Source organism: Typha latifolia, chromosome 4, assembly GCF_019914945.1.
Source record: "Typha latifolia isolate L0001 chromosome 4, TyphaL0001v2, whole genome shotgun sequence".
In the NCBI taxonomy this organism is placed as follows: Eukaryota; Viridiplantae; Streptophyta; class Magnoliopsida; order Poales; family Typhaceae; genus Typha; species Typha latifolia.
Genome location: NC_133089.1, coordinates 15,799,452 through 15,815,626, shown reverse-complemented (window position 1 = coordinate 15,815,626; position 16,175 = coordinate 15,799,452). Strand labels below are relative to the sequence as shown.

The following is a 16,175-nucleotide window of genomic DNA, read 5'->3' as shown; positions in this document are numbered from 1 at the left end:
AAGGATAGATGTCATTTCTTCTCCTTCTTTTATTCTCCCATTGAAATCTATGGATCTTTCCTTGTCCAACTTGTGTTATCCAAAGTTACATTTTGTTTTCTTTTACTTTCAAATTATATTTGGCATTACTCGCACTTATTTTATTTTTTAAATATGTATAAGGAGAAAAGAAAATGATAAATAAGTGATAATTGTTTTTATAAAAATAATAGTTAATTGTACCTACACTTTTTGAATTATACTCGATTTTTATGGAGATCATCTAAACTATTCCGCCCCTAACTTTAGGTCAAAGTGAAACGATGTTGACAAAAAAAATACCTGTTGACTATTATACCCCTAATAAATATACAAATATCTTTGTTGTCGCATCTCCAACTTTGTAAACACCATTTATCGACGATCTTGTGCATCTCACCGAGTAAGAGAGAGTGCAGCAATAACTACCCAAATTCGATTGTCCTAACAATGACGTCAAACCCTACCTTGCTATCGTCTATCTCATTGTCATCCCAAGCAAAAACTCCTTCCCGCACCTCCATCATAATCCCATCATCACCACCATCGCCGTCCATCATTTTCACTACCTCTATCTCCATCGAGGTGCTCCACAACGCGATGATGTTGTCAGAGATGGAGTACAAGAACTTAGATAGCCACGACAATTCCCCCCTCCCCACCTTGACCTAAGCCTTTGGATCTTGCGATGAAAATGCTCCTCCTAAGCTCGTAGCTTGATCACCCTCATGTAGTTGAGCATCTTGTTGTTGGCCTTCCACTTGTCGTGCATCCCCACGAGCACAAACTGTGTGCTGGTACTTGTTGTTTTAGCAACTGATCGAAGGAGATAAAAATCATGATCTCAAACACCCCAAACAATGGCGAACATGGGACCAAGGTATGAGTAGAGGAGGAGGGTTGTGTCAACCTGGAGGGGCATGAGCCAGGGGTAGTTTGATCTAGAGCATTATGTCAAAGGGATGTTGCACATAGATGGCCATGTAGTTAATAATCATGCTAAAGCCATAGGATTGCTATGCGAAGCACGAGAGACAAAGCTTTGGATTATGGAAGGGCCAATATACTTGATGAAGAGGAGAACGATAACTAGGAAGGCATTTGAGGAGGACATGAGGGCAGAATTAGAGGAGGAAGGCGGAACGGACCAGGTGCTTCGATCGAGGGCAAGGGAGGGTAGGAGGAAAGTGGAAGGGTATTTCCATTGATTATTGTTAAACTAAAATAAAATTGAAATGTTTTCCTTCCAAATAAGAGTTCTAGATCATTTTTTATCTAATGTATTCTGACATGACTGTCACGTAATCTTAGTCACCCAATTTAGCTGACTAAAAATGTGACATTAAAGTTGTTCTATAATTTATATAGTTCAAATGGTGTAGATGTAATATATATTAACTTAAAATATGAACACAAAGATATACCTCAAGTAATCCTTAACTCAAAACGACCAATTAGTTTGCCGAGGATAATACAAAAGAAAATTGTGTAAGAAGGTGATTAAAATAAAAAAAAGTATTAGAAAATGTGTGTGTACTGCCATCCAGGGAATTAGTTCCGATGGTTTTTTTTTAATATATATATATATAAATTTCCAAATGGTTAATATGGGCCTTCATCTCCACCCACAGAAAAAAAAAATAAGGAGGAAAAGAAAAGAAAAGGAAAGAAATCTTAAGGGGCCCATTTGATGGATGAGTAGTTATTTTTTTTAATCGCAACTTGGCTAGATTTAACACACCCAGCTCCATCTCGACTCAGCGGAACCTTGTCTTTGACCAATGTGAACACGTGGCTCACCTTCCTCTCGGGCCCACTATCAGCCAGAAGTCTACTTCACCGAGTCGCTTCTCCACGTACGCCGGGCTCCACCATGCTATTGCTCCAAACTTTGACGTCGAGCATTACTTGGTTCATGATATGACTCATCCTACCCTACCACCTCGTTAGCCAATCACCATTAAATAACTAATAATTTTGACATATATATATATATATATATATATATATATATACAAAAGATCCTCCAAACTTAAAAAATAAAAAAAATCTGGCCACTGGCGTATGGAAGAGGCCAATTAATTTGCAATTGCTAGTGGACACCAAAATATTGTGTCTTTTTCGCTTAACAAAGTAACCAACTTTGAGAATTAAATGCATTGGATACAAGGATAGAGAACTACTTTTGAGGTGTTATTAGCTACTAGTGAACGAAGTATACCATGAAAATGACACTAGACTAACCAAAATGCAACAAAAAGATTCGTGTTTCTAAAGTGGCGGCTAGTAGCATAAAAAGCAAGATAAATATTTATAAATGATGGATAACTTATCTTTGCAATGGGGAAGACACCAAACTCTGATGTGTCTTTCAGTGGTATACACATCAATAAGAGCTAGCTATCTTGTTAGTTTAACCTTGCAAATATATAACTAACACTTTAAACTAGCTAGGTGCTTACTCTCTAAGCCAATTAATCTAGCTAATTGATCTCATTATTATGAATATAACTATATGAATCTAAAGGTATATATGAAACTCCCCTCATTTTTAGTCAGCAAAAAACATATATATATATATATATTTGTAACGTGTCTACTATAAAATGATTACATTATGGGACACTTTGCATGGAAAGAAGGTAGAAGATTAGAGCACGCGTGAGTTGCAATTTAGGATAGAGACTATAAAGCATGCATGCTTTAAACTACTACTACAGTTGCACTTTATTGCTGCCTCAAATGATAGAACTTTTCCTTCTCTATCTCTCTCTCTGCCCTGAAAAAAAAAGAGAGAGATTAAAATAAGAAAAGGTGGAGCACCAAAACCATGGCTCCAGACAAGCTAGGGCTTATCTTCCTAGCTAATATCACCCTGGCATGGAATCAAATCATAGCAATATGCCAAGTCCATTAGTATTTCTTATCTGATCTTGGGCATGCGGAGATCCGTAGCCTGTACATCAAGTCAACATCTCATGTGTTTTAGTGTTCTTCTTGATTGGTCCACCATTTATTTATCGTTATCATCTTCTTCTATTCTTTTCTTTTCTTTTCATCATTGTCTGATAAGACTAGAGAAGAGTCCCTCAGTAGTTTGTCTCATTGTCACAATAGTTGCCATTTGGCAATGAGATCCTATGTATATATACACTTAGTATGTCTACTTTGTCATCACCTTGTCAAATCCCAAAGGGGCAAGGAATATGCATGGCCTACATATATATATATATATATATATATACCTGAGAAAGTTGCACAGATATACTGTGCAGGCTAAGATTGCAAAGCATCATGGCATTTGATAAGGGGATAACTAGATAAGAGTAGGTAGATATCCAAGTGCATTGTCTAAAAGGTGCACGTGGTATCCAAAGCATGCATGCAGATTGGGTATAAATGGTTTTGTAGACTTACTCATGCATGCCTCGATCTAGTCAGCATATTAGTGTTAGGTGGTGATTTCTTTTAATTATTATAATGGAGTATATATATATATATATATATATTTAAAATGGTTTTCATATTGTATGATTAATATCAAGACAAACGTGCAAGTTAGGTAAATTACTATACACTTATCGTATATGCTTGACCAATTTTGGGCCCTTTCCTGCAACCAAGCTGAATAGTATGTTTTCGTTTGTAGTTTTAGCCCATTATTAGTTTTTGGGCTTTATACTGTCGGGATGTGGGCCGGGCTTTTCATAATGAAACTAATTGGAAGGGTCGATATACAAAAAAAGACCTTATTACTTTATTAGCCATCAGATGGAGATCCCACGGTGGTTATGTAAGCATATTATTTTATGCAAAACGTCCTACTTATCGACGCCGGCCACTACCAGGCGTAACCTTAGGGGTAATCCAGTAATACCAGCGTTCTATAAATAATCTTTAGCTCCGCTAGGGTTTCACCTCTCTCCCCCCCTATCGAGATCTCAGGGTTCTTGGGCGGCGGAAGCGGCTGCAGAATTAGATCTCCGTCTTCTATCGTCTGGTGAGATCTTGTCTCAGCTATGTCTATCTGTTTGGGATTAAACTCTAGACTCTTCTGTTCCTGGCTTCGAATTTTTAGTTAGTCTAGTGTTGAGTCATGTTTATATGAGATTATAGATCGGAGAATTCTAGATTTGTTGCTTTATTAGAATTAAGCTTCTGTCAAGCTTCTGATCTATGTGCTGAGGTCAGTGTTTCTCTATGAAAAGATTTAGGGGTTTAAAGTTTTCTGCTTGGCTTATTTTGATATTTTAGTTTCGAAAGGTCAAAGTTTGAAGTTTTAGTTATTATTTTGTCGTGTTTATGAGATCAAATATGTAGAGTGGTATTTTGTTTCAAAAGGCTTTATATGCTGCGTCTAAGGACGACGACGAAATTTCTGCATCTTTTTTCTATCTCTTGATGTTAAATTATCATTTGGTTCAGGATCACAATTCTCGTGTTCTGCTGTATTTGATGTAATTTGCGGTATAACTATTTGCTATCAAGTTAAATTATGGATTACTTGTAATATAGTTGATTTTTTTATAGAAAAAATATTAGTTTTATTGTCCAACTGATGTCAAGAAGAGATGTCCCTCGTAGCACATCAGGAATGGCAGTTGGGGTAAGACAAAACACTAAGCAGCCTTCACCCATAAAAGTGGAGGATATAAATGAATGATGATAAATAATTTTGGAAGGAGTATATTCTCACTGGCTTTTGAAAATTCAAGGCTGGAAATGTTAAAGCTTTATAATTTGAAACCATGATAAGTACATTCACTGAAATACACTCCACTTTTCCTCATGTTTCTCGCATTAAGGTCAAATTTTCTGTTTTATACCAAAAAGTAGCTTATTGAACAAGATCAGTTTAAAATGTGCATAATGGATTATTGAGTTCTTATCCTTGCACGGTTTGTAGTTCTTGTACTTGTTCACAATGAGATATTTATGCTAAAACTACATCATTCAGGATTTTATATTTGCTATTAGGTTTATTGCTGTTTCTGCCAGAAGAACTCTGCTAAAAATAATAGGTAAGAAAGTATTGGCAAACCCTTCGATCAAGTTCCTTCCATGTTCTAGATGTCCTTTTGCCTCCTAAAAAGATACTAGATTAGATGGTTTATCAAAATAAGTACCTTAATAGATAGTCTACTGCCATGGGGAACAGATTGATTATTTATTCCATTTGTGATTACGGTATTGTCTTATTGGGAAAGCTTGTTTACTTAATGTCATCCATGAATTTAGAGTGTCTATTTATATTGCAGATTTTTTCTTCTAGCTATGGGAAAGGAGAAGGTTCACATCAACATTGTGGTCATTGGCCATGTCGACTCTGGCAAGTCGACCACCACTGGACATCTTATCTACAAACTTGGAGGTATTGACAAGCGTGTGATTGAGAGGTTTGAGAAGGAAGCAGCTGAGATGAACAAGAGGTCATTCAAGTATGCATGGGTTCTTGACAAACTGAAGGCTGAGCGTGAACGTGGTATTACCATTGACATTGCCCTGTGGAAGTTTGAGACCACGAAATACTACTGCACGGTCATAGATGCTCCTGGCCATCGTGATTTCATCAAGAACATGATCACTGGAACTTCTCAGGCTGATTGTGCTGTGCTCATTATTGACTCCACAACTGGTGGTTTTGAAGCTGGAATTTCAAAGGATGGCCAGACACGTGAGCACGCTCTGCTTGCCTTCACTCTCGGTGTTAGGCAGATGATCTGTTGCTGTAACAAAGTAATAATACTCCGCATAATGGTCATCTATTGCCTCTGCCCTGTCTTATCATCATGGTAATGAATATGTTTATTTCTACGTATTTGGCAGATGGATGCTACTACACCCAAGTATTCGAAGGCGAGGTATGATGAAATCGTGAAGGAGGTGTCGTCCTATCTTAAAAAAGTTGGTTACAATCCTGATAAGATCCCCTTCGTGCCAATTTCTGGTTTCGAAGGTGATAACATGATCGAGAGATCTACCAACCTTGACTGGTACAAGGGCCCTACGCTACTCGAAGCTCTGGACTTGATCCAAGAGCCCAAGCGCCCGACAGACAAGCCCCTCCGCCTTCCTTTGCAGGATGTCTACAAGATTGGAGGTATTGGTACTGTACCTGTTGGTCGTGTCGAAACTGGAATTCTCAAGCCTGGAATGGTTGTGACCTTTGGTCCTACTGGCCTCACAACTGAAGTCAAGTCTGTTGAGATGCACCACGAGGCACTTCAAGAGGCCCTCCCAGGCGACAATGTTGGCTTCAATGTGAAGAATGTTGCTGTAAAGGACCTGAAGCGTGGGTTTGTCGCGTCTAATTCCAAGGACGACCCGGCAAAGGGGGCAGCTAGCTTCACCTCACAAATTATCATCATGAACCACCCAGGTCAGATCAGCAATGGTTATGCTCCAGTGCTTGATTGCCACACTTCTCACATTGCAGTGAAGTTTGCTGAGATTTTGACCAAGATTGATAGGCGTTCTGGTAAGGAACTTGAGAAGGAACCAAAGTTCCTAAAGAATGGAGATGCAGGAGTTGTCAAGATGATTCCCACTAAACCTATGGTGGTCGAGACTTTCTCTGAGTACCCTCCTTTGGGTAGGTTTGCTGTTAGAGACATGAGGCAGACAGTTGCTGTCGGTGTTATCAAGAGTGTGGATAAGAAGGATCCCACTGGAGCTAAGGTTACCAAGGCGGCCCTGAAGAAGAAATGAACAACCCAGCATCAGTTTGCTTTGGATTCGCTGGTGCTTGCATTGTTGTGTGTCCATATCATCTTGAATCGATTAATACTGTATCTGTTGTCTGGTTGCAGAACTGGGTGCTTGATAGGCTGCGGCATTATTCAAGGTTATACTATGTTTCTTACTATCAAACAGTTATACTATGTTTGACTTCTATTTATGGTCTTAGTTGAGTTTGCCTGTTTGATATTGTAAAGAATATATAATTCAGTATTATGAATAAGAACAATGTTGCATTCAGTTCTGATGGTGTTTGTATAGTTGATATTTTGTGAACGAATAACCAAATCCTGCCAACGTTTGGTTGAGTCAGTCTGCCCTCTTAGGTAAGAATGTACAAAAGTGAAGGTAATTCACCTGCTTGCATGTACTAGTTGGATAATTTTGTCCAGCTTCAGTCTGTAAAGAGGCGAGCCCTGTATTATTAAGCTATAACCAAGTACACTACTTCAAGAGTCCACTCAAATCGACATCAAAAAGCTCCTATCTTAACCAAACTGTTATAATAGTTATTGATCATAAGAGCTACAAAGGTGAAGCTATGTTACATTCAGCTTAAACGAGACACCATATCATCTGAAGAGAACCACTGAGAAGAACTGCAATTCAGAGCGAGTTGCATGTCTGACGCCGAATCCGTCGGAGATCATTTCCAATTTCCATTGTGGAACTCAGAGCCACTGTGGCGTTGTGCATGGCTTCGGATGATCCCAAGACCAATGTACAATGGAAGAAATCATTCATGGATGGACCAATTCCTCTGTGCATCTCCTATTTTCTACCTCAAGATTATTCGACACCTATAAGCTTATAACACCAGAAATATCGTAGACAAAAATTTGATCGACCAAACATTGAAATTAGCAACTATCCCGGTAAGGAGAACAAAAATTATGCAAGAATGGCACTAGATTTTGCAAGAATATGCTCCAAGACAATAGAAGGCGGAGGTAAAAGTCGCGTATTGACCAATTGCCCTTGGGTTATTTAAGCCAAAAATATACTTTATTTTTTTATTTTATTTTATAGGAAGGTTTATTTTACGTTTTATTTTGATCGCATGTCCGACTTTATCTATATTTTTTTTCTTTCTAATTTGTCTTATCTCATGTGAAAAAAAAAATAAAAAAAAATAAAAACTATTTTGTGATAATACAGTCATCTTCTTTACCAAAAAAAAAAAACAATAAAAAAATAATGAAAATTGGACACATTTCAATTATTTATTTTTTGTACAACCGGCTATAGCCGGTGACAGACTTTCCCGCCTTCCAGGAGCGTCCCCGAAGTTAAGGAAAATAAAGCGTCTAAAGAGAAAGAAGAGAATAAAGTAAGAATAAGATCATGTCAAAGTTTTCTTACCCTCAAAGAAGAAGAACAGCTTCTTTTCCATCTACACCCCTCAAAATTTTCTTATTTGTTTGTGTACCCCTCTCAAATATATTATTTTTGCATGGCATGGGATGCCCTTCTAGTTACTTTTCAATAACTACATGTTAAAATCTGAAGTATTTAATAAAGATAAAATAATAAATATACTCTTATCTGAGAGCAATATATTTTGTCCGTATACCATTAAATGAATCGAGATTAAAAACTTAAAAAAGTGTTTTGACAGCTATATATATATATGTAATAAACTTTAGAAAAAGGTATATTACATAAAGAAACAAAAACTGTGATATAATCTTCCACTGTTGTAAACTTGAACCAATAGTTACGTGTGTGTATACATAAAAGCTATGATTCCTTTCCACGAGAGTCTATACTCTTATAGCGTGATCATTTAAGCATAGACTATGATTGCGTTGAAGGTTACACGAGTAGTCCGAGTTTAATCTCAATCAGATCTTAACTCAAAGATAACCCCACGTAATTTAACTTCCTAAAAGATGGTTTACAAAAAGGTCAAAAGGTAACCAAAGATAAAATACTAACAAATTAATTGCGATTGACATGGACTCGTGGTTGCAGAGATTCCGGGAACGGCCTAGATTCCTCTCCTCTCTTTTATCTCCCCCCCCTCCCCTCCCCTCCCCTCCCTCATTTACCTACCCACCTCTCTCTCGCTCTCTCTCTCTCTCTGTTACTTTTGGCTTCTTTCCTCTTTCTCTTCTTTGAAACATAGTAGAAGAGATGTTGCTGGGGAAGCGGTCGAGGCCTCAGATGAAGAGAACGACAAGCATGACCCAGTTCGACGTGGCGGCTCAGCAGCCGTCCGATCAGGAGATGGCCCACCATGGGACGCATGCGAGGGAGCACCGGAGGAAGGAAGTGGTCGAGACTGCCCCCTTCTTGAAGGTCTGCGGCCTCTGCAAGCGCTGCCTTGGCCCTGACCGCGATATCTTCATGTATAGGTACTGCCTACTGCGTCAAAATCCTTCTTTTTTTTCTTTCTTTCCCCTCTCCCCCTTCATTTTTGTGATGATCAGTGGGAGGGATTTTGGAGACGCCTAACCGGTTCCCTTTGTGATTTTGTTGTTGTTGTTGTTGTTGTTTGTTTGTTTCTCTTGATGATTCTTTTTTAAGGGAGGTTAAAGATACCCAATTGGTTTTTCTGCGATGCTTTGGAGTTCACTTGTTATCAAAACAATAACTGGCTTTTAGATGTCATCTTTTTTATTTTTCTTCTTCTTTTTTTCAAATTCTTTTTGGTGGTTGCTACTCAAGCCCGAGTTCTTCACTCATGTTTGTTCTATGTGATGTTTTCAAACTGACAGACGATGTATTTGACTGGTAAATAATATGATAATATCTTCTTCTCCATCCACTAATTGTTTATACAAAGGATTACATATCACCAGGACTGAGTTGCTATTTACAAACTCATGAATTGAACCATTCTTTATTCCCAGTATGCTTAATTACATCTCTGTTTACAGGGGGGACATAGCTTTCTGCAGCCTCGAGTGCAGGCAGCAGCAGATAAATCAAGACGAGGACAAGGAGAAGTGGTTAGTCACTTCCATGATAGACAACCCACCTGCAACCACTGCTTCATAGAAATTTTTTTTATGGCAATGGTGAAACACTTGTTGCAGCTTAAGCACCACTACTCTTGATGCTTATTATATACATAGCTGTAGTTTTGGGATGCATAGTTTCCACTTTGATGCTTAGAGATGTTTCAAACTTACCTCTTTTGTTTCTCACCTGTGTGTGAGAATGGTAGAACATTAGTATTAAGCTGTTGTATTAATTCCTCTACTACCTTTACTACTCTCGATCTTCATGGAAATGTGTTAGTTTTAGTTTGGTTATAATTACTGACATGGGTTTGTAATCTTTTATTAAGCTCCTCAAGTTTTGGAAGGTTTCGATGCACATAATAAATGCAAAGAGAATAGTGTAAATAATCCCTGTCGTCAGTGTCGTCACCACAGCGGATCGCTGTACTGCTCGAGATGTAAAGATTCACTGGACTACCTTTTGGCAAAGATCTTTCGAAGGTGTTTGACGTTTGACATTTGGTACTTTGCTTGGACTATCAGCTCTAATTTTGATATCTTTTTTTTCTTTTTCTTTTTCTCATCAATGTTTTTGGATCTCTTTTTAAGTTCATGAGGTTATTAATCAGTAATTTCTTCGCATTGGTGTAAGGAGAATTAGACGGACAGGCGGATTACTATATTATTATCATTCTTTTTAATATTTATGAGTGTCGAGTAGAATCTCCACAACAACGTAGGCAATCTGCCACCTCATATATATATATATATATATATATATATATATATATATATATATATGTGTGTGTGTACTCTTTAAAAATATCTTATATGTTCATGTAAAGTTGATAATGACAAGTGTATCCTTCAAAACAAGTAATATTTGTATATATATATATATATATTTAAAATATTTATTCTAATTTTGAAGTATTAATTATTTAGACTTAACTTGCAAAAGAATATGAGATTTTCTTTAAAGATATACATACAAAAACCTTATATATATATATATATATTATATTTATGTTAATTGGTCAATTGAGGGGAATAGTGGCGAGAGTTGGACTACTTTAATAATGGGAAAAAGGAGAGGCAGTTGTCTTAAAAACTAAGGATATGGATGTTTCCACATAATTTTTCTATAATATAAGATGTTTCGTAATGAGTGCTCAAGTGGCGAAGATTGTGGGCAATTAAAAACAATCTGAGGATTTATAATGCAAGTTGTGTCTCCTTCTTTCTTTTTTTTAAATAAATAAGTTGTGTCTCCTTCCACACATCATCTCTTGCCTTGGATAGGGGAGCCATGCCATTGTTTATTAATCACTCCTTTCACTACTTCCAACTTCAATATATATATATATATATATTTACAAAATACTTCCAAGTTGAAATGTTGTGATCACAGCCCCCACATAGAAGGGATAGCTTGGATTTATTTCAATGTTTACTTGGCAAGTGGGCATATAAGATTTAGTATAGATCATGTAATGTAATAGTTAAGCATCATGGTAGAAGTATAAATAATTGAAGGCACTAGATGCACTACTACGCTAGTAAAAAAATAAATAAAATGAAGTTACTTATTAACTAACACTAAGGTGAGCTACAGCTGTTTGATAAATGATTCAATACTAATTACTCATTTCTTGATTCTATTCCAACGGTTGAAATTAAATAATACTTTATAAATTTAGTTGAAAATATCAGTTAAGTTGACCAAATTTTAGTTTAATTAGGATAGATTGCTTCTCCTATTTAAACTAAAATTTTATAATTAAAATAATTTACTTCCAAAGTTTGAATTGAATTTCAACAATTCAAAATTTTCTAGAAAAGTTTTCTTTTTATTTTATGAAATCATCTCAACCAGTCTCAGATCCAGAGTCCGACCAAAAGCTTTTCTGGACAGTAGACTCGACTAGATTCGATTCGAATCCAAACCTAACCACTTAACCAGAGCCGACCAAAAGCCAAGTAGATATTACTTTAGATTGGCAATCGTTTTGCATAAACGTCCCTCAGAAAACTGGATGCTCGTTTTGGGTTCATGATTCTGTTAAAGCTAGGGGGCCTTCTGCAACAATGCTCGAAGCTCAAGTCCTACGTCAATGGCACTTCCCTGCATGCTGCTCTCGTCAAAGCAGGTGGGGAATCCGACCTCTTCCTCTGCAATCACCTCGTCAACCTCTACGCCAAGTGTGATGAATTCGAAGCTGCTCACCAAATGTTTGACAATATGCCTCGGAGAAACCTTGTCTCATGGTCAGCCATGGTTTCGGGCTATGATCAAGCCGGAAAGCCTTCATTGGCTCTTAGTCTCTTTGCCAAGATGGAATTCCGTCCCAATGAGTACATTTATGCGAGCGTCATTAGATCTTGTGCAAGGCTGTTGGCCATAGCTCAGGGCGAACAAGTTCATGCCGATGCGCTAAAAGCTGGATATAGTGGTATCTCTTTCGTTTCCAATTCCCTTCTATCGATGTACATGAAATGCGGCTGCTTTAATGAAGCCTACTCCGTCTTCAGTACCATGTCGGAACCGAATTCTGTGTCTTATAATGCGATGATCACAGGTTTTGTGGACAATTCACAGATGGAAAAAGGTTTGGAGCTGTTCGGGGTTATGAACCGACAAGGTCTGCATATGGATCAGTTCTCTTTCGTGGCTGTGTTTGGAACTTGCACTAATATGGAGGATTTGGACACAGGAATCAGGCTCCATTGTCAAACTATCAAGCTCGGGCTTGACATCACCGCCTTTGTGGGTAATGTCATTTTGACCATGTACTCAAAATGCAGTTCAATTAGTGAGGTAGAGAAGGTCTTCGAGTCAATAGAAGAGAAGGATGTAATTACATGGAATACGTACATTGTTGCATGTTCCTATTCGGGAGAGCATGGGAAAGGTTTGATGGTGTTCAAAAAGATGAGAGAGATGGAAAATGAATTTGGTGTTAGCCCTGATGACTTCACATTAACTAGTGCTTTGGCTGCATGTGCTGAACTTGCTTTGATAAGATATGGTGGTCAAATTCATGCTCAACAAATCAGAAATAGGGTAGACATAGATGTTGGAGTTGGTAATGCTATTATCAACATGTACGCAAAGTGCGGTTGCATTAAGCATGCAAGTTGTGTATTCCATCTCCTGCCAAGCAGAAATTTGTTTTCGTGGAACACAATTATAGTTGGACTTGGGAATCATGGCCACGGTAACAGAGCTGTGGAACTTTTTGAGCAGTTGAGGTTAACAGGGATATCCCCAGATTCCATCACATTCGTTGGACTGTTAGCAGCATGCAACCATGCAGGGTTGGTGGATGAAGGTTTGGCTTATTTTAATTCGATGAAAGTAATCTATGGAATCTCTCCTGGAATCGAGCATTTATCTTGTTTAGTTGATTTGCTGGGCCGAGCTGGGAGATTAGAGGAAGCTGAAGATTATCTTCAGATTTCTCCGTTCAGGAATGATTCTGTCGTTTGGGGAAGCCTTCTTTCATCATGTCGGATTCATAAAGACGTCGTGATTGGTGAACGTGTGGCAAGAAAAATATTGGAGTTGCAACCTCGCACAAGTTCACCTTATGTGCTGCTGTCAAGTTTATATGCTTCAGATGCAAGATGGGATGGCGTTGCCGCTGCATGGAAGCTGTTGAAGGACAGTGGGGTTAAGAAGGAGCCTGGATATAGCATAATTGAGGTGAAGGGTATTATGCAGAAATTTACTGCTGGAGGTTTTTCAAATGGAAAAATCGAAGAAGTTGTAGAGACACTGGAGATCTTAGCTTGTAAGGCAAAGGAGTTCTAATTTGGAAAATATTTGTGTTCTCTGTATACCTACTCAAACATTGCCCTATGTAACAGTTCTCTAACATTTTTCGCTTAACCAAATGGTTAGCGTACATAAAAGGGGGCATGGATTGGTGACAGCAGAGTCAGCATAAAAGGATCTTTTTAGTTACACTTTCCCAATTACCATTCACAAACATCAATCTACAGAAGTTAGTTATTTCTACACAATAAGAGGATGATGCAGGGGAATCCAAAACAGGTATAAATTCAATCTTGCCATTATCATCTCTTGTAACTTATTGACTTCAAAGAAGACTCACAAAACTAGAAGAAGCCATGAACTGATACTGCTTCAATCTATGAATTACAGGGATCACATATACAACATCAAACAATCATCCAGTCACCGACGAATCCATAGCTTCCTGGAGCTTCTCCTTACAGTTTGATGGCGAAGAACCATTTGGGTGGACCTTCTTCCTTCTTCCAAAGAAGCCTCTGCTAGTTTTCTTCTCTTGAGAGCTCTGCTCTGCCATACCTTCCATTCTCTTCATTCTTTCCTTGTACAGATTCTTCATGACGTAGGCTTGAACGAACTCTCCTCCCATGGATGCCATGCTATCAAATTGGAAGAGAATTAAAGAAAGACTACTCCTGTAAGTTGTCTAGGCCAAGATAGTTGGAATATTTATAGAGCTCAAGGAGGTTTAAGGTTGACTTGTCAAGCAAGGAATGATGGAATTCTTATAAGATGCTTCCTTATGTTGGTTATCTACCATGTCATGCATGACGAAAGATGCGTACCTGAGAAGGCTGCTGTGTACGTTGAAAGTTGAATAAAGTTATAAGAGAGAAGAAGGAAATATACTTTTCATTGTTGTTTACACTTCACCTAAAATTAGGTCCTGAGGGACATATCAAGTAATATCCGGTGCCTTTTATGTATTTCTGTGCCTTTAATTTTTTAGGTAACGAATCTTTACCTAACGCATCGAGTTTCATCTATGATGACATGAGGATTGTTGGATGGAATGTGGACATGTCCAGAGAATGTTTCTGGCCAAACTTCAGTTTTGTTGCGGAATAAGAAAAAATTAAGATAGAGATAAATATGAACATAGCGTGCTATCGATGCTGTCCCAATTTTTTTTTTTTTTTGTTGCTATTGTTTGGTTAAAAAATGTATAAATATAATGATGTATTTAAATACAAATAATGGATAAAAATTATTATTATTATTCCTTGATTTAATATTTTAATGTAAATAGATATTTATAACTATTATATTGTCTACTCATAGTTATTTTTGGAATTCCTATCCAAAAAGTAATTTGTCTAAATTCATTATAAATAGCATTACAGTTGCTATTTTCACTATTACCAACTATATTATATTTATATAAATTAATCTTCAAAATGTGACATTATAAGTCACCGTAAATAGTACATAAATCGCTGTTTGAGAGAATAACGTTGTCATTTGCCACAAGGGAATTACTCACCTCTTTTACCTTAGTTTTTTTTCTTGTCTAACCTAAAAGCTAAAGGAAAAATAAAACGTAATGAATAGGGTTTATACGATATTTTTTTCATCTAAGCTAGTTAGCATATGTTTGGTTTTATTTTTCTACGATAAAAGGGGTTTATCTCAAAAAAAAAAAAAAAAAAAACCCAATCGTTGACTTTAAGCTTTTTACAAACTCAAAAATTGGCTTTTGCCTCTTCTCTGTTGGCTTTTAATGGATGAAATCATGTAGAAGTTATATTAAAACAAAAGATGATGAAATACTAAGAATTATACACCACTTGTACATAACTTAAAACAACATCATAACATACACATTCTTCTACTTATGTGCTGCAGAAGAAGCTGTTGCTCCTTCTTCTTCTTCAATGGAAGATGGCTGCGAAATGCCACTCGGATTAATTTTTCTTTTGGAGACATTCTTCTTTTTACCAGCCAACCTCTCTTCTTGCCTCCTCTCTCTCTTCTCTTTGCACTGATCTCTCAGTATTTTGTGGTAGCCATAGGCAAATCCAATAGAGCTCATGGCCAAGAGAGTGTTTTGAGGAGTTTGATCAGCTAACCTTGATACTTGTGAAAGGATACATAAGCAATGTCTAGTATTTATAGATCTTTATTGTTGGCTTGTGATAACCAGTATGGGGGTATATTCAACTAGTGCACCAAGTCATACAACCTCTCATGGCCAGCACTAAACCATCAGTGCTTAGTGGCCAGTGCAATATAACAACTAATGACCCTACCTAATACACAAGAAGAAGAAAAGAAATTTAAAAAAAAAAAAATTTGACATGCATCACTAGTTCATGCTCACTGACTACTTCTCCACTCTTCATAATGTGTCATTATAGTAATCAATTGTTTCATGAAGTCAGAAACAATTAATAAGAAACCTAGTGGACAAGGATGAAAGTATCAATGAGCAAAGTCTTAACTTGCATGGCATTGACTAAGCAACCCGGACCTTCTTCAGTATCTTTGCTGGATCAAAACTATATACATAAAATTATCCAACTTTGTCGATGATCACCGCTTCTTTTTCAAGCGCGAAAGGGTGGAATATTTTCTTCAGAATTCTAAGGAAATTCCATCTAACTTTCTTCTCTTCTTTCTTAGTCTTCTCCTTGTGGAGCTTCCGTAGGAATTCT

General features: G+C 37.3%; 3 protein-coding genes across 3 annotated transcripts; all 3 read left to right on the top strand.

Moving 5' to 3' along the window:
- Nucleotides 1-3,800: 3,800 nt before the first annotated feature.
- On the top strand, nt 3,801-6,996 carry LOC140785897 (elongation factor 1-alpha-like). Its single transcript, XM_073133993.1, has 3 exons — nt 3,801-4,018; nt 5,277-5,754; nt 5,845-6,996. The coding sequence occupies exons 2-3, from the start codon at nt 5,293-5,295 to the stop codon at nt 6,724-6,726; spliced, it is 1,344 nt and encodes a 447-aa protein (XP_072990094.1). The 5' UTR covers nt 3,801-4,018; nt 5,277-5,292; the 3' UTR covers nt 6,727-6,996.
- Nucleotides 6,997-8,694: 1,698 nt separating this feature from the next.
- Nucleotides 8,695-9,994, top strand: LOC140786861 (FCS-Like Zinc finger 5-like). The gene is made up of 2 exons (XM_073135559.1): nt 8,695-9,113; nt 9,639-9,994. Exons 1-2 carry the CDS (start codon nt 8,893-8,895, stop codon nt 9,757-9,759), a joined length of 342 nt encoding a protein of 113 aa, XP_072991660.1. The 5' UTR covers nt 8,695-8,892; the 3' UTR covers nt 9,760-9,994.
- Nucleotides 9,995-11,757: 1,763 nt separating this feature from the next.
- On the top strand, nt 11,758-13,518 carry LOC140786030 (pentatricopeptide repeat-containing protein At4g33170-like). Its single transcript, XM_073134190.1, has one exon. It carries the CDS (start codon nt 11,758-11,760, stop codon nt 13,516-13,518), a length of 1,761 nt encoding a protein of 586 aa, XP_072990291.1.
- Nucleotides 13,519-16,175: the final 2,657 nt, after the last annotated feature.